Below are 21,527 nucleotides of genomic sequence, written 5' to 3' on the forward strand. Positions count from 1 at the left end.
TGCTTATTGATGTACAGCATTGTCTGAGGTGCTGTAAAAAAAGAAAAAAGAAAAGAAAAGAATTGATACTGGCTTTCAGGAATACAAGAAACAGCCTGACAGTAAACTAATCTTTCCTGCAAAATCAAAGTGAAATAGCAAATGCCAATGGGAAAAATAGTATTAAAGGAGACTTCTTGAAGGAAGTAGACCATTGAGCTAGGAGAGCCTTGCCTCTGAAATGGAGGGGGTGGGGTCCAGGAGGCTAAAATGAACAAAATGCATCTTGAGAAATGCTCACAACCTTGTGAACTTAAAAGCTAAGAGAGGAGATATCTTAGAGGTCAGTTTGTTAGTGGGATAAGAGAAAGTTAAATCTGAGAGGTAATTCATAACTCATGGTAATGATGTTCTAACCAGGCCCATCTAACTTCAGTTACACTTTCAGTGTACTATAGTTGTGAAAACAAGGGACTACAGTACAAGCCAGAATCCATAACGTGAATAGGATCAGCTGAAAGAAGAGCCTCTTTGCAGTGTTTCCAATCCTGTGCTTCTTTAAATTTTTCTGGACCTCACTTATAAAACAAGACTAGATGATTCAAGGACTTTTTCAAACTCTTAAAAATTACAGCTCATGGGCCAGCCTTTGGGCACTTTTATGGGATTCCCCAGTAACATTCCCTGTTTTCTAATCATCCATAGCAAATGTACCATTACATTTGTTTAATATTGACTAACTATTGACAGTTGGACTCTCAAGCTTAGCGCATAAATGGCCTCTACCCTTTTGGAGTTTTTTATTTATCCAAGAGCTGGAATGTGGGTCAGACCTATTTGCATCTTGCTGGCTTGGAATCCCATCCAAACACCTCTGGGGGAAAACCCAGCACTTTGGGTGGCAGTGCTGTAATGTGGCAAAAGAACTTGGACTAGGAATTGAAAGTCTGGTTTTAGTCCTGACTCACAGTGTGAATCTCCAAGCAGACTATTTAGCAAATTTCTTAAAACCTTCTGGAAACTTAAAAAAGATTTTTGCATCCAGCATGAACCTGAAAGAACAAAGTTTAAATTTGAACTCTGCTTGAGTGTTCAAGGATAAGTCACTTGCCCTCTTTGTGCATCAATTTTACACCACTGCAATAAGCATACTGCCTTTGCGGAGGTTGTAAGGGTTTAAAGAGATGATTTTTGTTTTGTTTTGTTTTGTTTTTGGGCCACACCAAGTGACGCTCAGGGGTTACTCCTGGCTATGCCCTCAGAAGTCACTCCTGGCTTGGGGGACTATATGGGACGCCGGGGGATCTAACCGCGGTCCGTCCAAGGCTAGCGCAGGCAAGGCAGGCACTTTACCTCTAGCGCCACCGCCCGGCCCCTAAGGAGATGATTTTCAAGCTGAGTGTCCTGCACAGAAAACCTGGCATGGAGAAGCATGGAAAAATGCAGCCTTTGCTCATGATGATGTGGTGAAGTTCAGTTCAGGGATAGAGGTCACGGTATTCCTGTTACAGCACCAATGCATGAGTATTTCAATCTTGCTGCTATTTGTAACCAACAGACATATAATTCCAATGCACTGCTATTAAACCTCAACAGTAATATCCTTAACAGTGACATGCTTTCACAAAAGATATTTGGGGGAAAGTGACTGTCCTATGTGTACTACAGAGACTAAAACAACCCTACACACAATCTACTTCATTTCTGTCTTTGCAATTAAGTGCTAGAAATATTTGCTCACAATCTTTCTTCCACCACCTCCTTTCATTTTTTTTAACTCTTACGTGCAGTTAAGTATTAATTTACTTACCAACATTTTATGAAACTCTTAAGCTTCCACCCAAGAAGAGGTGGCCCTGGATAAAGGATTATTGTCATCATCAACACATTCTAGTCTTTTGGCTGCATATGAGGGATTAGCATTTCCTTGAAAGGAGGAGGACAGAACCAACTGCCTCTACCACCAAAGAACTGCCATCTCCTTTCATCTGGGGCACAAACCTGGAGCTTTTACCCATATTAGTCACTTTATCTCGACTTTTGGACAGTGCCTACATCTGAATTTCATGGGTTTCAGGGTCAGTCAAAACAGAATTATGGGTTGTTGAGGTCAAAGGCCATTATCGTCAAACATTAGTGGTGACCTGAACAGTAAGACGTAGCCAGTTTCAGCCTCACCCTGTATCTCCCCAAAGACTTCATTCCAGTGAACTCTTGGCTCATAGCTTCTCTCCTGCAGTGTCTCCCTGCCCCCCACACATGGGAATAAAATTCCTCCTGTAACCTGATTTGGTTTGATTTTACATTTGTGGGGGCTAGAGAGATCAGCAGTAAGGCGTTTGTCTTAGGGACAGAGGGACAGTGGTCCGAATCCAAATCCCAGCATCCCATATGGTCCCCCAAGCCTGCCAGGAGCGATTTCTAAGTGTAAAGCCAGGAGTAACTCCTGAGTGCTGCCAGGTGTGACACCCCCCCTCCAAAAAAATATACCTATCCTGATGGATTTTACATTTGTGTTTTTCTTTTATTTATCTATAGAACCACCAAATCTCAGTCCATGATAACAATATAGGTTTATTGGTACCCTGGAAAATGAAAGTGGGAAGGGCCTACTGCTGTTAACTTAAAGAGAGCAGAATGGCAGCTGGTGGGGAAGGAGCACTGATTCATGCCCAATTTAGAAACTGCATTATACATTTATTTCTGTTACTCTTTGCCATAGTCAAAGTCGATGTAAAAACTGCAGAGCCACTTAGGGGAGAGGAATAGGGGTGAGGAAGGAAGAAACAAGAGTCAGAAAGAAGAAAGTAATGTATGCAGGCAGACAAGAGAAGGACAGTCTGCTGGGCTGGTCCTCACTTTGCTGCTTCCTGTGGCCAATGCTAAGACATTACCCAGAGCTTCTATTTCTTCACCTGTAAACAGATGAGTGCTGTGCTGGCATTAAAAGCAGCTTAGGAGAGGTGGAGACACCTCCACAAAGGGGGCTGGCTCAGAGTAGGCCCCCGGAAATGGGAGCCTTGAGAATGAGGCAGGTGGGATGAGGAGAGCCTACTTCAGCTGCCCAATGCTTTAGAGGACTCTGCAGTTGTAGTTTTGACAGGCCAGGCAGAGTACAGAACTTAGGGGAGGGATTTTATCTCCAGTTGGGTTGGCAAATCCTGAAGCATTCATTCTTCTAAACTTTTCCAAGTGAATTCTCCCTTCTATCAGGAGACACATATAAACACCAATCTCAGCACCACAGATGTCTCTGAGGCTACTTCTCAGCCTCTCTACTGTCACAGTCAGACCTTGTTATATTTCATAATAGTTAAGCAAATGGTTTTGCTCTTGAGGCATTGATGATGACAGGAGGAATAAAACTGGGGAGCCCCATTTCTTCCACCCACCAGCTTTCTTCTCACAGTCCTTTCCTAGCAACAGCTCCTCCCCCACTTAACTCTGAGGGCCCAGGGACTTCCGTCCCACCTACACCAGCAGTAGCAAAATATGGGGGTGAGGAGGTTGGGGCTGTAAGAGGGTCACCAGGGAGGAGCAGGAGGTGGAGGGCTGGGGGAAGAGCTTTGGGAAGAAGGTTTCATCGATGAAGTACAAAAGGTTCTGACCTCAGAAGAGGAAACCACCAGGGCTGTTTCCCAGCTGGCTTCACTTGGGAAGCTGCCAACGACCTGAAGTTGAGAAGCTTCAGGTTAGAAGGGCAGGCAGGCAGCAAAGGGGCAGGGAGGTGGGCTGGGCTGCAGGGCCAACACAATAGAGCAATTCCGGTAAGGTTTGTCAGCTGTGGGGAAAATGTAAACAGCCAAGACTCTTAACAGCCACCACTCTTCTTCACTCAGGACACCCTGGAGGCCTGTCCAAAACTTGGGGTGCAAAGCCAGGGAAGAAAGGCCCCTTTGGACTTAGGTGGAGAGGTTGTGTTTCTCCACTAGGTTTCCATATTAGAGCCACTGAAGAGTTGGGGGAAACTAGGCCTATTCCAGTCTCATTACAGGTCAGTTTCTATGGGTAGAACCTCTCTGTCCCAGTGGCACCAATGACTGGGGGACCAGTAAGTGACTGGGACTGAGAACCACTGATGCCCGATTAGATCAATTGTGTTCCTGCCACATAGTACTTAGTAGATCCAGGATTTCATCTCACTTCTACCTTACATTGAAACCGCTTTTTCGCTCTTTAAGCACCCAGGGATGATGCTTCACATACTTCAAATTTGGTGCTTTCTCCCAGACTCCAGGAAGCCGATCAACCCTTTCCCACCCCCTCTTCCCTGTAGAAAGGAATTTTTATACTTTCCTTTCTCAACATTTCATTTATGTGAGTGTGCATGGAGCAAAGGGGAGATCAGACTCAGAACCTCATCCAAACAAGGCAAGCAATGCTCTATCACTGAACTTCATCCTTAGTCCCTTTATTCAATTTTTTTTAACTCTTACAAATCTGTCTTTAAATAATATATAGGTTAGGACAAATTGTTTTTGTACTGTTTGTATTTTTTTGTCTTGCCCTTTTCACACTCATTAAACCATTTTGATTATCTCTTGGAAGTGGATGCCAAAGGCAATTCTGAAGGAAAAAGAAAATGACCAGAGATGCCCACTGCAAGCAGCTGAGCCAATCCTATGATGGTGTAGGGAAGCAAGGAACTGTGGTGGATTGTGGATGAATCTGAGGGTGGCTGGGTTACAACCATGAGCCTTACTCTGTATTTTTTTTTTGTTTTGGGGTCCACATGTGGTGATCCTCAGGGGTTACCCTTGGCTCTGTACTTAGGAACTATACTTAGTGATGCTCAAGGGATCACATGGGATACCTGGGATTGAACCTGGATTAACTAAGGCAAATGTCTTACCTGCTGTACTATCACTCCATTCTAATCCATGTTCTTCCTGCATTCTTATGTTGGTGGAACAGCCATCACCTTTCTAGGGATTCCCTGAAACCCTGCACAGCTACCTCAACTTTGGCTCATCACATAGATGAGAACTCAGGATGTCAAGGCAGAGAACATGCCCACAGCTCCAGGTTCTGAATTTCAGCTATGTAGGTGGGCATACTCAGTAACAGGCACTTTTGGAACTAGGCTGTGACTCAGCTTCTACAGGCTCCCTTTTCTTGCCTGCAGACCCCTGACAAAGGACAATCCAGTCTGCCTACCTGCTGTCTCTGACTTAAGTCACTTTCAGGCTGGCAGAGTCTTTACTGAAATAGTCCTAATGCAATTGTCAAGACTCCTCTAGTCTTCCTCTGACAAGTGACTGGCACCACTCCCATCCTGGTGATGGAATAGGGAGGCTGAGAAGGTGCCCCCAGCAACTTTGGTCTTTTCCTGAGCAGGTCCTTCTCAGCTTGGAAGTGGAAGCCTGAGCATAATTGGGAATAGAAGCAGGTGGCTAGGCTCCACAGCAATGGACACTTGGAGTCCCTAGAGAGTACCAGCACTGTCCCCTTGCCTTCACCAGAAGTTGACTCCTCATGGCATCAACAACCGCTCCTGCTTCTTAGCTGTGCTGGGACTCCCTTCCTGACTGCTTCTTGAAGAGAATATTGTGTTTGTAGACCCTGGTGTGACTGTTTTTTTGAAGAATGTATCAGATAGTGGCACTTCCCCATACCTGAGCATTGCTGATTATGCAGTGATGCTTGCTACCTAAGCACAGAATTTGGCCCTTACCTCATTTAGGGTGTGCTTAGTTAAGCCTAAAGTCCTACTTAGTAGAACCTTTCATTGGTGGAACACTTGTTTTAAGCTGTTAGAGAGAGCCACTGGTTTGGCTGGCTTTGGATTTATTTTATTCAGTGACAGTCTTAAGTGTCCTTCTCCCCCTTTCCTTTCTTCAAAGAACCAATTCACGAGCCCTGACCCAAACAGAAAACTAATTTATTTCAGAGAGTGAAATCAACCTCTGCTTGCTTCTCATAGAGCCACTGTGCTAAATATTTGAAGGGGCTGGTATGTACAGTGTATCGTTTTAACCTTAAAATTACTTGCAGGTATAAAGGTTATGTAATAGCAAGTAAGAGCTTGACTTTAAAAATAAATCTTTCAAAATGCAAATTGCGTTGTCAAATTCTCATGCATTTTAGTTAAAATAATCACTCCTGCAATTTCTTGAAGTTAGAAGCTCTGAATTTTTCATAGATCTTAGTCTCCCCTAAAATCTGGTAAAAACTCACTTTGATTGGCCTCTATAGTCTCCCTGTTCAGCTCCGGAATCAAAATACAGTCCAAGAGAAGAATTTGTTGACACTTATTAAGTATACCATAAAGTTGTTGTTGTGTTCAGAAGATTATTAGCTTTCAAAAAACTATATTTGAAAATATCTTTACACCCAGTGATCATTAAAGCATCAGGCACTAGTACCAAGGGACCACTTAGTGATATTGGTATTAGAGAATAATATTCCCTTACCTTAAGAGCAGTAAGTCTCTTGGGGCTGGAGCAATAGTATAATGAGGGCATTTGCCTTGCTTGTGGCTGACCTGGGTTCAATCCCCAGTATCCCATATTATTCACTGAGCCCAGTCAGAGAAAGCACCTCCAGGTATAGCACAAAATCCACTCCTTACCTCACCCCATAAAAAGGACAGGGAGCTGTAAGTCTCATGTCCTTTACTGACAAGCACTGGCCACCGTGCAAAGACAAGACAAATCTCCCCCCAGGAGTTCTAACCACTGGCCCTGTACAAACCATAACCCATTGCAACTCAATAGCCAGCATTTAAGGACTGGCAGAGTGGTCTTTCTTTGACTCCTTCTGATAAAAAACAGGAAAATGGATAAGCCTAACCTTAGAAGACCATTTAGGGTTTGGTTTTTTTTGTTTTGGTTTGGTTTGTTTTGGGATTTTTTAATTGTTGTTTGGTTTTTTGGGCCATACCTGGTGACACTCAGGGGTTACTTCTGGCTATGTGCTCAGAAACTGTTCCTGGCTTGGGGGACCATATGGTGTGCTGGGGATCCAACTGAGGTTCATCCTGGGTCAGCCGCATGCAAGGCAAACACCCTACCACTGCGCTATTGCTCCGGTCCTCCATTTAGGTTTTTATTTTCCACTTACTTCTACACTAAAATAATCAGAATATTTGTTACACACAGAGAAAGGTCACAGGAAATGCAAAATGAAAAGAAAGCAGATCATTTCAATACTTTTTATTTGAGTGTGAAACCATTCTTTTCTTGCACAACTGTACAGATAAAACTATTTCCATTTTAGCTGTAGACATGATTATCACACTAGGTGGTGTGATCAAAGATTTTTATTTACAGAACAATTGCTAAAACATCCGATGTCATATTTCCATTTGTTTCTTACCCATAGGGTAATAGGTCCACCATAATTGCTTGGTGCATTTTATAATACAGAAAGAAAACCTATGTTAATCTCTAACAAACTCACATATTACTACAAATCTGACAGAAAAATGCCTACAAAAAATTTTCCAAAAGTACAATACATTTTTATTTCCACACATACACAGTATAGTATAGGCTCAAAGGCACAGCTTTGAATTTTATTTTTTCTATCAAAGTGTCGGAAAATTTTATAGTCTTATGAAGGAACCTTGAAAGTCACTTTCACACTGGGTTTCTTGGTATATTAAGGTTTGGCCATTCAGTTTCACAAAATTAATATATAGTAGAGCTGAGTGTGATACTCAATGCTGCAGAAACACATTCTCACACAACTTTACAATCCCCTCTCCTGCCTTTTGCTGACACTGGCCATTGTGCAAACTTAGAACAAACTTAGCTTAGCAAACTTAGCTGTAGAAGAACCAGTCCCCTACAAACCTCAATTAACTTAATGCGTACTTAACAGGCCTCTTTTTTTCCCTCTACACAGTGCTTACACTCCAAGACAATGCAGGGAATGTGACAGACTTGAGTATGAAATGGAATCTGGAGGTTTTTTTTACACCCCCATTTCACCCTGGTGCTCTGGGAAGTCGTGATGACATGACCAGGAAAAGGAATGTGTAGCAGATCTGAGAGCTGCTTATTGTACAGGAAGATGAAAGATGGCAAGCTGAGTGCTCTTGGCAAATTATCTGCCTATCCAAGAACACACACCAGATTCCATCTCTAGTACCCATCCTTCAAGACTAAAGAGTTTTTGTGAACCGGAAAAGAAGTAACTTACTGGGAGTGGTTGTCAACACAAAGCAAAGCCAAAAGGCACAGGTTGGCCTGCTGGGGGACAGTGCTCTATGAAACTGCCAAGTCTGGCTTGGCTACAGGAATCCAATCTCATGGACTTTTGGTGAATCCTGTTTCTGAACTAAAGATTATTCATCCCACACTGAATCCCAGACTCACATTCATTAGGAAAATGGACACCTAGGAATAGTCCACATATTACGATGTAGAGAGAGAGAAAGTCTTCAGGGGAGAGGGGTAGCTGTTGGGTTTATTATTATTATTAATAATTATTAATATTAAATATGGATTCCTATGGTAGCAGTCACTTAGCCCATCCTGTGGGGGCCTCTCCATTGATGTAAGCAAAGCCAGGGAAGTGTTGCATGTGCTCGTACTCGGAATTCCTGCGCGTGGTCAAGGGGGTGTACATGTCACTAGAGTTTCCGTACCTCGTGGAATGCACAGACGGGCTTGTGTAGCACGTGTTGGCTGTGGGCACCTCTGGCCAGCGGGGGGTGACTGGGGTAGGATGCAGTCTGGGAGTACTGCTCATCAAACAAGGTTCCATCCGGGAAGAGGGGCTATTAAAAGGATACTTGTCAAGGGGAAAGAAAAGTCCACAAAATTAAAGTTAGCTTGAAGTTAGACATACACAATATCAGACATGTTCACAATCTGTTTCAACGTAACCCTCTTAAGATGCTATCACTGAAAGTTAATGGGAAGGAATCAATAAATTTCTAAAAATCCTTGGTCTAGGAAGTTATCAACAGAAGATATAAAAAGTATTTCATAGATGGAGTTAGGTTGGTGTTCATTCAACAAGAAGGACTTTGCTCTTAGTTGAGATTATCTTGAGGAGTCAAACTCAAAAGAAGGAATAGATCCACCGGGAATGAGAGAGAGAGAGAGAGAGAGAGAGAGAGAGAGAGAGAGAGAGTAAAAGCTTGTCAGATAGCTCTGGCTAGCTGGGTGGTTGTGAGTTTTATCATGGAGTAGAGCGCTGTGATAGGTCCCATTCTATCAATCCAAGAGAACACTGCCAAGTAAAACACAATGACAGTATTAAAAATAGCGTTTTTGAGTTGTATTTAATTATCAACTGCAGCTTAAAAGCATATTTTTGAAGAGGAAGCAAGTCAACAGCAACGAAGGTGGTTATTAGTGCCTATCAGTTAGAGAACATCTCTTTTGGGGTTTACATTCACTGAGGCCCTAGAAGATTCACAGGTAGGAAACAGTAAGTTATTAGGGTGGGCATGACTGTGGAAGAAGACATCAAGAGAAGCCAAATAGGGGGAGGAGAAAAGGGTGCTTCATCTGGAGGTCAGGAGAACAGGTGTTTAGGAACTACAGAAAGAAGGGAAAGCAGTCTAGAAAAAAAAATCGGTTATAAGAGAAGCACCTATGAAGATTTCTTATTTTCCATTCTTTGCTGTTTCTGAGGATGCTTTTCTACAGAAGGGAAGAAGTGGAGGATCTGTGGGCTCCCCATATGGCCCATGTGTCAGCCAGTCCATACAAATCACCTCTGCGCAAAAGGCAGGGCCACCCCATTGAGAACTGGAGCCAGTCGGAGAGTGTATGTGAGTGCATGGATTCTGCTGCTCCCCAGCTGTCTTCCCGACAGTTGGAGAGTGGAGCCCCAAGGGATTAGGTGGGTGGCTGCCTCCTGTGAAGGAGACAGACAGGCTGAATCCTAGACAGCCAGAGAAGGGGCAATGTCAACAATGGCTGCTCCCTGTAGTCTAGGAGATTGAAGGGAATACTTCTGCTTTTTTGAGCAGGGAGCTGAAGAAGAGCAAGGGAAGAGTGTTAGGCTTGAAATACTGCAGAGAAACAGCTCTTTAGAGGGTCTGGTAAAAAGGCTCTGGCCTGCAGAAGTGAGGGGGTTCTTTCACAAAAGAAAGCCTGCCTCACAATTCACCATTTAGCCACCTCAATGTCAAAAGAGCAAAAAACACCACCTTGAAAAGGTGGCCACCGTGTCTGAGAACCCAAGAGAGAAGGCACCAAGGCTGTTGCGAAGGGATCTGTGAACAGCAACCCCGGGTATCTCAGTTGCCCCAACTTAGAGCATGAACATGAAAGATGTCTATGCGCTCTGCTGTGCTGAGATGAATGGCAGCCACTGGCATGGCAGCCCCAGTGGACCCTTGGGCTTGTCCCTGAGTTGACCCATGCTGTGAGATTTGCCACAGAGCTCATTGTCAGTCAGGGGCCCTGCTCTGTGAAACAGGAAAGAGTAGTAGTCAGGTGGCCTTTGAGTTTTCCCCTCTTCTGCTATTCCAAGTCAACTCCCTGGCCATATGTCACCTCAACTCACAGTGCTCTCCACAATGCAGAGCACTGTATGCCAGTCCTGCAGGCTGCCCAGATGGTTCCCATCTCAGCAATGCTTCATCTCACCCCTCTGTCTAGAAGACTTTATAGTCAGAGTCCTCTATCCTCCCTGTGTGCCTGCAGTCTTTAATTCAACCATTCCTTCAATAGGGAGCCCTTTCTGGACACCTCATTGCCAGAAACTAAGAAATGGTTCTTACTCTGCCCCTCAAGTCAGGGTATTTCCATCCCTATTTGGCAGCTGCCTCTTTCCATGGGCTTATATTCCTGATAGGGCTTTTTTTTTTTTTTCTCTTGCTCACCACCATATGCACCATATGGTGCCTGGCACCCAGCAGGCAGTGAATGGCTATTTGGTGACCCAACAGTGAGAGATTACTAGAAAGAATCTCAGGAATCTAATTTTCTGGTCTTGTGTGTTACAGATGAGAAAATTAGAACCCCTAACATTACACATCAACAATCCACTCTTCCCTTTCTCCATGACCTCATTCATGTCTTATGGAGTCACAGCACAAGTTGGTAGAGGAATTGGCCTAAACCCAGTGCTGGGGTAGAGCTTCTCTCCAACTATAGTTTGACACCCACAGGGATCATCTGGCATGGCTGAACGACAGGAAAGGAAAGGCACTCCTCTTGGAAAACTCAGACTATGGAACGTTAATCTCTGACTCTAACTTAACGCTCCTTCCTCAGGGAGAAGGGTGGTTTTACCATTTCACCCAGCCCCATCATGTTCATTCTGACCCAAGTCTTCACATGCCCTGCCTTCTGTAGGTAAAATGTCACAGTCTTCGGCCCACACAACTAAGGAAGTGTGGCTTTTGTGCCCAATCAAGGACCCTCCATACAGCTGTACCCCAGTGGTTGTGTCACAGACTCTAAGGAGTAATTGCCTGGAAATGAGACCAGCTCAAAATATCTCCAATGCGACAATAAAATTCTGTTACCACAGAATCCGGCATGGAAAATTCTGTGCCGTTAGGTCAGCTAATTGCAAATGAGTCAGGCACGCGTTTTCCTGTGGTGAAGAGCCCATTGAAAGACGAGCGGCCCACAGGCCTGCAGCCTGGGTCTGGTGGTGAACACCACCAATGAAGCTTCTATTTAGGCTGGATGGAAAGCTCAAGCTGGCCTGTGGCACCCGCCTCACCTTTCACACTTCACATCCGGGTTCGTGCAGGGCCCTCTCAGCAGACCAGGCACAAACTCGGGGGTCCAGAGAGCTCTAAGCAGGATAAAGACGCTTTTTGTTGAAGGTTCATAACAGGAAGTACCATCTTGTGGGGCAGATCACATGCTGTTTCTTCTGATGTATTTGTCAACCATGAACTCATACCTTTGAGGGGTGTGTGTGTGTGTGTGTGTGTGTGTGTGTGTGTAAGGGGGGTTGTTATAGGCCTGTCTGGACGGGTATTTTTGTGTGCATGTGCAGTGTTTGTAGTCACAGGTTCTATCAAACAACTAGAGAGTAAATCAATAAGCGGCGATTGACTCTGGTTCCTCTTTGGAACCATATTAGGAAGTTCTATTTTGAGACACAACTTCCCACACCAAGGGCTGACTTTCCTGCCCAAGGAGAGGGAAGAATGAACCCTTTATCCCTGGCCCTTCCCGAATGGGTTACTACTTGAGCAAGGGGTGAGAGGTGGCCCAGTCAGGAGCACAAACTGATTCTCTATGAAAGACGCCTCTCATGATACCCAAGTTCTACCCATGGGTCTGCCCCCACCGGCCTTCCTCTTAACTTCATGGGGAAGAGGACAGGGCTCCCCACAAATTTTTGTTCCCAACTGCTAAGTTTTTTTTCAGGTCAGGATGAATTGGGTTAATACATGTGAAATATTTAGAAACACCCCTGAAGGAAACTTATGAAATGGGGGTAGCTTTTCCTAACATTTTTTTTGTCTCATAAGATCATGAGCCATTCCTGATAGGAGGGACCTTATATGTCTTGTCTCTCATATTACAGATGAAAGAACTGGTTGAGAGAGAGAGAGAGAGAGGAGAGAAAGAGAGGAGAGAGAGAGAGAAGAGAGGAGAGAGAAAGGAGAGAGAGGAGAGAGAAGAGAGAGAGAACATGACCTATCTGAGGTCACACAGCAACTCAGTTCCACATTAAGGATGCAGACACTTGTTCACTGCCCTGACATGTAAGTACTGAGCTTGTCCCAGGATCTTCGAATATGATGGTCAGAGATAAAGAATCTAGTCCCTTTTAGAATTAAATAATAAAGAGGCCCTTTGGATGGGCTTGGATGGTGGTAGATGGTGATGGGGGCCTTTCTCCTCTAGCCCAGGACCACTTGTATCCAACTTCCTCCAGCCGGCAGGTCAGCAGGTTCAGGTAGAGGCGAGGAAACAATCCACAGACAGGTTCCAGGAAATATCAGCTTTATTCATGCTAGTCAACATGTGTGGCTTCTCTCATAACCTTTTATGCTGGATTCCTATTCAGCCCTGCATTGTACCTTGTCCCCCAGCGATCTCCTCCAGCTTCCTTCTCCAACCTCCATCCATGCAAATCCTCTTTTGCCCCTGAGGCCAAACCTTTTGTAACCTTCCCAAGACCCCTCCCAGAAATGGGAGGGTCTGTTCTCCGTGGCTGCTCTTCAAGCGGTTTATTGCCAAACCGTGTACACTCCATGTTGGCATCCAAGACAGTGGTCCATATTTGATCCAACTCAATGCTGTCTTTGAGAAGGTGTTCATATCTGTTACCAAGGTGAAGACTCACTTTTTATTTATGTTATGTTTTGCTACGGAATTAGATTTCTCTGGTTGTCTTTTTTGTTATGGGACACTCGACAGTGCTGGCATAGCTATTCATATCAGCCTCTCACAAGTGGACTTTATTACATTATATCATGGAATTGGCCTTTTATTGGTCTCTTATGTTTTCTCAGTTTACAGACATTAAGAGAAAGGATTTCCTGATCATGTTTGTGCATCACTTGGCCACCATTGGGCTCATCACCTTCTCCTACATCAATAACATGGTTCGTATGGGAGGGAACACTGGTCATGTGTCTACATGATGTCTCAGACGTTTTGCTAGAAGCAGCCAAACTGGCCAATTATGCCAAGTATCAGTGACTTTGTGACACCCTTTTCATCATCTTCAATGCTGTTTTTGTGCTCATTCATTTAGGAATCTATTCATTTTGGATTATGGACACGACATTCTCTGAGAGTTGGGAGATTATTGGGCCTTATCCATCTTGGTGGTTCTTCAATGGCCTTCTTCTGATTCTGTAGGTTCTGCATGTCATCTGGTCCTACCTGATCGCACGAATTGCTTTCAAAGATTTGGCTCGGGGAAAGGTCTCCAAGAATGATCGAAGTGATGTAGAGAGTAGCTCAGTGGAAGAAGATACAACCACCAATACTAAAAAAGCCCTGTGGTAGCAGCTCCAGCAATGGTGCCAATCGGATGAATGGTCTTGTGAAAGGCAGCTACTGGGCTGAAGAGTGAAGAAAATAGCCTGGGAACTTCAGCACATGTGAACTTGTAGGGCCACTGGCAACCTACCCTTGGAGCCCACCACCACCTTTATTCATTTGGCTAGAGGGTATGCAAGGCACGGAGGAAAATCAAAGAAACATATTTTCACTTTATTTTAAACTTTGCCATTTTATATTTAATAAGTCTCCAGGTTTTCAGTAGTGTTATTTGCTCTGTGTGTGTGTTTGTGTTCAGGCATGTGTATGTACATTTGTGCATATGCGTGAGTTCCATTGTCTGGGTGGGGGCACAGTTCTGGGCTAAATCCTGCCTGGCCCACCTTTGAACCCATCTCAATCCCAGATTTGGCTGCACCTTAATTCATGCTGATTCTGGATTATCTCCCTCCCTTATTGCCCATGGCTCTTGAGGCCCAGGCCATCTGAATGAAGCATACTAAGTTCATTTCCAAGTTTCTGTACCATTTCTCCATGAGTGCTGGAATATTTCATATGAAGATATGTAAAAACAGACAACCAAGATAGATGGTCAGGATTAGTGTGACTACCTGCCAACTGAAGTGACATGGACAGCTGCTGAAACCCTGTTCTTTACTCAATGGTAAACAGGGAGGGGAGGAGGGCAGAAGAGACAGAGCAGAGGGCCGGAGGAGGACAACAGCCACTCATGAGCTGTTAACAGTTTTTACTATGTTTACTCTTCTGTGATTAAAAGTGCTTCAACCCATCTCTTCTGTCACACCTCTTTGGTGAGTCTGTTACCAATTCACTGAATCTGTGAGCTAATTAAGAACCTCTTCAGGGCTGGAGAGAGAGAGAGTAAGTTAAGGCACTTGTCTTGCATAGACCTCATCTGGGTTCTGTCTTTAGCACCATCGTAGGCATTCCCTCAGAAATGTTTTAAGTGGGGCCAGAGCCGTGGCGCTAGCCCTAAGGCATCCAGCCTAGGAAGATTCCCCTGGGGTCCCATATGATCCCCCAAGCCAGGAGCGATTTCTGAGCACATAGCCAGGAGTAACCCCTGAGCGTCACTGGGTGTGGCCGGAAAAAAAAGGGGAGAGATCATCTTTATTCAGCCCTGAACAACATATGTGGCCTATATCATAGGCATTTCGGCTGGATCCCTATTCACCCTACATTTTTTTTTTTTTTTTTTGGTTTTTGGTTTTTGGGCCACACCCGGCAGTGCTCAGGGGTGACTCCTGGTTGTCTGCTCAGAAATAGCTCCTGGCAGGCTCCGGGGACCATATGGTGGTCTATATGGGACACTGGGATTCGAACCAACCACCTTTGGTCCTGGATCCCCTATTTGCAAGGCAAACGCCGCTGTGCAGTGCTATCTCTCCGGGCCCTTCACCCTGCATTCTAACTAGTCTTTCAGCCATCTCTTCTCCTGCCTCCTTTTTCCATCCATGCAAACCCTCTTTTTGCCCCTGAGGCCAAACCTTTGGTAACCTCCCCAACACCCCTCCCAGAAATGGGACGGTCTTTCTTGTAGGTAAGGTTACAGGAAGAATGTGGGGGTGGGGTTACAGTCCCTGTCTTTAAGGAGATAGTGCAGGGAAAGAGACTGACATGAACTTTATACACAAAATATGCTACAATAGCTGTTACAAATACTACTCATATACACAAAATAATGTTGACTATCAGTCAAACCCTGTTCTAACCTTTATTTGCCTACCTAATCCTCAAAAAATCCTAGGAAATAGCTACTAAAATTGTATTTTGGTTAAGGAAAATGAAGGCATTTAGTGAAGCAAGGTCAGAACTAGGCTATAAATCCTGTGGGCCTGGACTCACCATAAATATTGAATTAGTTGAGATACTCTTAATCAACTAAATGAGTTGAGCCCCTCTGACCCAGACTACTCACCCACTGTGAGGGCCCTAAGTAAATCTTGGAGCAGTTATCGGGTATTTGCCTTGGGGACATCTAGAACTGGGTTGCTGGAGATGGATTGAGAAAAGGCTGGGGACAAGGGGAATAGAGCTGGGAGCCACATGGACAAAAATTAAGGACAAGCTTTCTGGTGCTGTCTAGGTAGATTTCTTGCCATCTTAGGAACAGTTCTGGCACATCAAGTGGCCCAGTGGCTGTTCATGACTGCTGATTGAGTGGCAACTTCATGGACAAGTGTTGAAAGAGATTCAGCATTATTTTGTAGCCGTGCCTTTGCTTTGTTTTCTCATGAGTTGGGTCATGAAAATGGGGAACCTAGGAAGAGACAGCTGTTACCAGCCCTCTGTCACACACAGGCTCAAGAGGGGTATATTTGTATATATCAAACCTTACACCAGGAAACCTCCTTAGTGCAAAGTCACTGACAAATTAGGAGCATTCAAGTGTGGCTGGACATTTTTCCTTTGAATTACCCTAAAAGAAAGCCTGTGTTGTGCAAATAAGCAGCATGTCAGAAGCACAGGCATAGCCTATTGCAGAAAAAAAAAGACTTCCAGTCATTTTGAGCTTGGAAATGCCAGAAGTCCCCATTGCAGTACCTTCTGGACAGGGGAAGTCAGCGCTCTCAGTTAAGAGATAAGCCAGAGGCATTTATGACAAATCAGTTTCAAGCTACTCGTGTTAATGGCCAACTGCACTCTTCAACCCGATTCTTTTTGTAATAGTGATATTTTTTCCCACCTCAATTCAGAATCTCATATAATGAGACTTATACCTAATGAGTCTAATATAATGCAGTGTGATATTTAGTATTCAAGGACTTGACCTCTGCTTTAAAAAACTAACACTGAAGAAAGTCCTGCTGTGAATTTCTCTCTACATGCTTACTGGAGCTTAAGTCTGAGAACCAAGGAAAGGAAAGAAGTACAGAACCTTGGGTGTGTGACTCTTTGGTAACCCGAAACTTGCTAAGCATAATAATAGAACTTCTTGAATTTACCTCTCACTCACCCTCCAGAATAGATACAGGTGTGGGATTGCTCTGGCCTTAGGGGTCAGATTCAGGGAATTTGCAGTCCTGGTCTGCTTTGGCACCTAACTGGCTGCATGAGCTGGAGCCAATAATGTCATCATCTTCTTCTTCTTCTTTTTTTTTTTTTTTTTTTGGTTTTTGGGTCACACCCAGCAGTGCTCAGGGGTTACTACTGTCTCTATGCTCTTGCTCTTGGTAGGCTTGGGGGACCATATGGGATGCCGGAATTCAAACCACCGTCCTTCTGCATGCAAGGCAAATGCCCTACCTCCATGCTATCTCTTAGGCCCATCAATGGCTTCTTGAGGTTGTTTTATCATCTTTGAAAAATTGAGGTTAATGTGCCTTTTCCCCAAATTATGGGTCTATGTAGTTTAAGGTGTCTAGAACAGTGCTCAATGCATATGTGTTCATGAAAAACAAGGAGGAATTCTTTGTCCTTGGGCAGCTATGCCTTCCCCACAACACCAAGCTGCTGGCTTCTTTGATTATGGCTCTACCCACTAAAACCTGGGTAGGGATGTGAACTCATTGCCCCTTTACGAATAAAGACCAAGATGGCTGCCATAAAGTTCTGAGTGTGCACATGCATGTTTGTCTGCTGTGTGAATGCATGTGTGACCAAAAGTGGTCCAAGAACTTTGTCTAAGGACCAATGCATGGGAAGAGCCATCTGCTTTTCATGGGCTTCTTCTCTCTGGTTCATTCAGGACTTAGCTCTTCCCTTCAATCAAGCTATTTCTGGCTAGAGAGATAGCATGGAGGTAAGGCATTTGCCTTTCATGCAGAAGGACGGTGGTTCGAATCCTGGCATCCCATATGGTCCCCTGTGCCTGCCAGGGGCGACTTTGGAGCATAGAGCCAGGAGTAATCCCTGAGTGCTGCTGGGTGTGACCCCCCCAAAAAAAAAAATCAGCTCAATCAAGCTATTTCTCAGGAGTGCCTTGTTGGGGACTGCAGTGGCCTCTGTGTACAAGCATCTATCTACACAGGCCTAGAGGAAACCTTAGCTTCTTTTTGGCAATGATGGTATTTGAATGATCACCCTAGAAAGGCAGCTCCAGAAGTTTCATGAGAAGGGATGGAGGAGTGAAGAGAGAGGGGATCTAAGACTGGTAAGTGGGGTGGGATGTGATGGGGTTTCCTCTCACTACCAGTGCAGATGCAGACACTGAAGCCTCTTGCCAAAGAAAGCTCCTGTCTCCCTTCTCCACTGTGTCCTCACACGTAGGTGCCCAGCAAACATCTGGGGAATGAATGAGTTGAGTAAGTACCTGAGCTGCTTAAACTTGTCAAGTGTGACCTAGCCTGTGGCTGGCTCGTGGTGAGGAGCAGCGGCTCTGCTCTCTGTGGCTGTGACGCAGTTGGAGCCCTATAATGAATGCCCCAGGTGATGAATTAGTGGAATCAACTTCTGCATTTGTCTGGGGACCATCCCAGGCTCCCCTTGGTACTGCCGGTGGAAAGCAAAACAGACACCTGTTTGCTCAGAGCACCCCTGTATTGTGGAGACACTACACTCCCTCAAAGTGATAGTTTCTGTGCCAACAGCTGATGTAATGTGGCCCGCGCCTGAAGTGAGGGCTGTCATATCTTTTCTAGACTCCTATAAGTTCCTCAGAGCTGAGCTCCGACCTCTGTCGATGTTTCCATATCTGGCTCACCCAGGAATGACCAAGAGTTCTCTTTCTTGTGCCCAACTCTCTTCTAGCAGCCCCATGGCACAGTAGGCCTGCCCTGGCACCCACACCCATGGTACAGATTTCCTTTTTTGTTTGTTCGTTTGTTTGTTTTTGGTTTTTGGGCCACACCTGGCTGTGCTCAGAAATTACTCCTGGCTGCCTCGGGAGACCATATGGTATGCCAGGAATCAAACCCTGGTAATGTAGGGCATAGCAAAATGCCCTACTTGCTGTGCTAATTCTCCGGCCTCACACATATGCACTTGTGTCCTCAGCAGCACTCTCACCCCTTACACACACACTTGTCTAAGCTGCCTCCATCTACTGTCAACTTCTCAGTCATCTTGTAGTACCGTCAATGATGTATGTCAGATGTGTGATGGCTGGCAGAAGGGCTGTCCTGTAACCTGCTCTTACATCCTTTTCTAGAAACATCACCAAGTAGATGCATGGAATGCTCATGCAGAACCTGGCAGGTGACAAGTGCTTTCTGAACAAGCTAGCTCTTTGGGATAGAGGCAATGACCTGTGACCCAGAAATGCTGGCCTTTATTTGCTCTCCAGGATTATTGGGGTCTCACATGGGGGTCAGTACAGGCAGTAATGGTAAACTGGGTGCAAGATGTTAGATAGGTAGAGGAAGCCTCAGGTGCCAAAGAAGTAAAAGAAGGGTACCTGACCTGACAAGACAGAGGGGAAGAAAGCAGGTAGCAATGTTAGGAAATACCACAAAGACAAAGCTATGCTTGATCTGAAAAAGTAGATGAGTGAGGCGAGGCCTCTCTGGAGAAAATTTTCCAAGTCAGAGGAAAATCTCAGTGAATATGTGGAGAAGTAAGGGAGACAGGGGATGGGGTATTTGAGGCCAGCATGGCAGGCGGAGGCCAGATGGTGCCAAGTCTTGAGAGACATGCTAAGGAATTGAACCTGACCTGAAAGTGATGATGTGCCAAAGAGGAAAAGTTATAGCCAGTTGGCTTTAGTCCAAGAGTCCTCCAGCTGCAGTGCTGGGGGTGGGCCAGAGATGGGGACATCTTCAAGGAACTGAGATCAATGAGAAGGCTTTTGCCATCTTCAGGACTGGAGTGGAGACAGGGACAGTAGAGGTGCAGAATCACTGTGTCCTGATGACAACTGAATTAGAATGGGTAGGCTATCGTTTGGGCCAGTGCTCAGGAAAGAGTAAGACATCTAGAGGGCATAACTACTCTGGCAGGCACAACCATGGCATAGTCACCTCAGGCCACAGAGCACAGACGGGGTATGCTGGATACTAGATGCCCCAGAAACATGGTGGGATGGATCTGACAAAAGGGTCCATTTTGGGGAGGCATTTTGTTAGGTTTATAAAAGATGGAACTGGCTACAAAGAAACAGATGTGGGTGACAGAGAGCAGTTCACAGATACTAAGATGATGGTCCTGACAAGACATGATGAGGGTCCACACTAGGAGGAGGATGATAGGAAAGATCATTGCTTATTTGAGGTGGGGAGGTCTCTTTGAAAAGCCATATACCATACACCATGGCTGACTGGATCTTGGGATGAGTGAGGTCAAAGAGAAGACACCTGGTGGACCCTGCTGTTTGCTCTCAGCAAACTTTCCAGAAAATTTGCTGACATATGTGCTGCCATTTCCACAGAATCTAAGAGCATTTGGAAACCATTTTCAAAGTCTCTTCCAGAAGTGTTATGTGAATAAGTGAACGAGCGACTAAGCTCCCCTGTGCAGGAATGATGGCACTGAAGGAAATACAATCTCCCACCTTCCTCTTCTTTTTTAACATACAATTGACAGAAGGTGCTCGTTCATTGTGTTAAGTAGAGCAGACCTGGCATCATGCCTCCCCAGCCTGGGCAAGCCAATAAGCGCAGACACTCACCTGTGCAGAGCCCCTGTGGTAAGGAGCATAGTGGAGCGGTCCCGAGATGGCCGTGTCATGAGGGAGGGCTGGGTACTGACTCTGCATTGGATGAGTGTGCTGGTTTCCATAGCTGCCATAGTTATAGCTTCCTGTATACCTGCAAGACATTGACACAGGGGCCTTTCACTGGGAGGAGTGATGGAGTCAGGACACCTCTAAAATTCAACTTTCCTAAATATTTCTCCCTTTTTCTTCTTTTCTTTTTCTTTTTTATTTAAGCACCATGATTACAAACATGATTATATTTGGTTTACAGTCATAGAATATCCCCCTTTATCAGAGTAACATTCTCCCCTCCTAAAGCCCCCCCCTTTCCATCCCCTGCCTGTATTCAAGACAGGCATTCTACTACAGTTATTTGTTTTTAAATTCAGTAAACTGTTTTTTTTTCCTTAAAGGATTTTCTTTTTCTTTTTATTTCCTCCTGTGTCCCCTGCCCTCCATCAAGCTAACTTTTCTTCTATGTGATTTTGAGCCTGTGGCCTTGTTGTGACAACTTACAATTCCCAGGGTGAGTTTCCTCCTCCCCTTACATATACCCAGTGCACCTACCTTACCACCAGGTTGATGCTCAGGGAAAGCAAGGTAACCCTGAGCAAAACATCATTAGCCAAGGGAACCCCGGCTCCTGTGGCATTTGAAAGTACCTTATTATAATCTGAAACCAACTAGGGAGAAAGGAAAAAATGACTGGAATCTCTATCCCAGGATTCAGGCCTCTGTTCCCCATTTCCCTACAGCAGGGAAGGACCTAGTGCAAGTCTGTGAAGAAACCCCAGGAAACTGTAGAGTAAATCTTTAAGGTAAACCCTAAACCTTACTCCTCACTCTTCTTTTCTGGGGACTTTTTGCTCCTCATCAGCTAGTCTATCAGAGCTAAGAGTAAAGAGGCAAGATGCTCTCTAACACTGGGAGTCAATCCAATGAAACATTTGGTCCTCTTCACAACAATTTTCCAGCCAATTTGTGGTAATCTATTCTGCCATTCCTAAAGCACCTAAAAGCTCTCGGAAATCATTTTCTAAGCCTCTTCCAATAGAGTGTTCACATGT

General features: G+C 44.9%; 1 protein-coding gene and 1 pseudogene across 1 annotated transcript in view; one reads left to right on the forward strand and one right to left on the reverse strand.

Moving 5' to 3' along the window:
* Window positions 1-7,118: 7,118 nt before the first annotated feature.
* Window positions 7,119-21,527, reverse strand: part of RFX4 (regulatory factor X4) — a 178,487-nt gene continuing 164,078 nt past the window's right edge. Inside the window, exons 17-18 of the mRNA XM_049783113.1 lie at window positions 20,434-20,572; window positions 7,119-8,718 (exon numbers count right to left, since the gene is read on the reverse strand). Of these exons, the coding sequence (XP_049639070.1) occupies window positions 8,446-8,718; window positions 20,434-20,572 (412 nt within the window). The 3' untranslated portion in view covers window positions 7,119-8,445. The remainder of the gene's footprint in view (window positions 8,719-20,433; window positions 20,573-21,527) is intronic.
* LOC126022878 (ceramide synthase 5-like) lies at window positions 9,383-14,056 on the forward strand (annotated as a pseudogene).

This window comes from Suncus etruscus, chromosome 11 (genome assembly GCF_024139225.1).
Source record: "Suncus etruscus isolate mSunEtr1 chromosome 11, mSunEtr1.pri.cur, whole genome shotgun sequence".
Lineage (NCBI taxonomy): Eukaryota > Metazoa > Chordata > Mammalia > Eulipotyphla > Soricidae > Suncus > Suncus etruscus.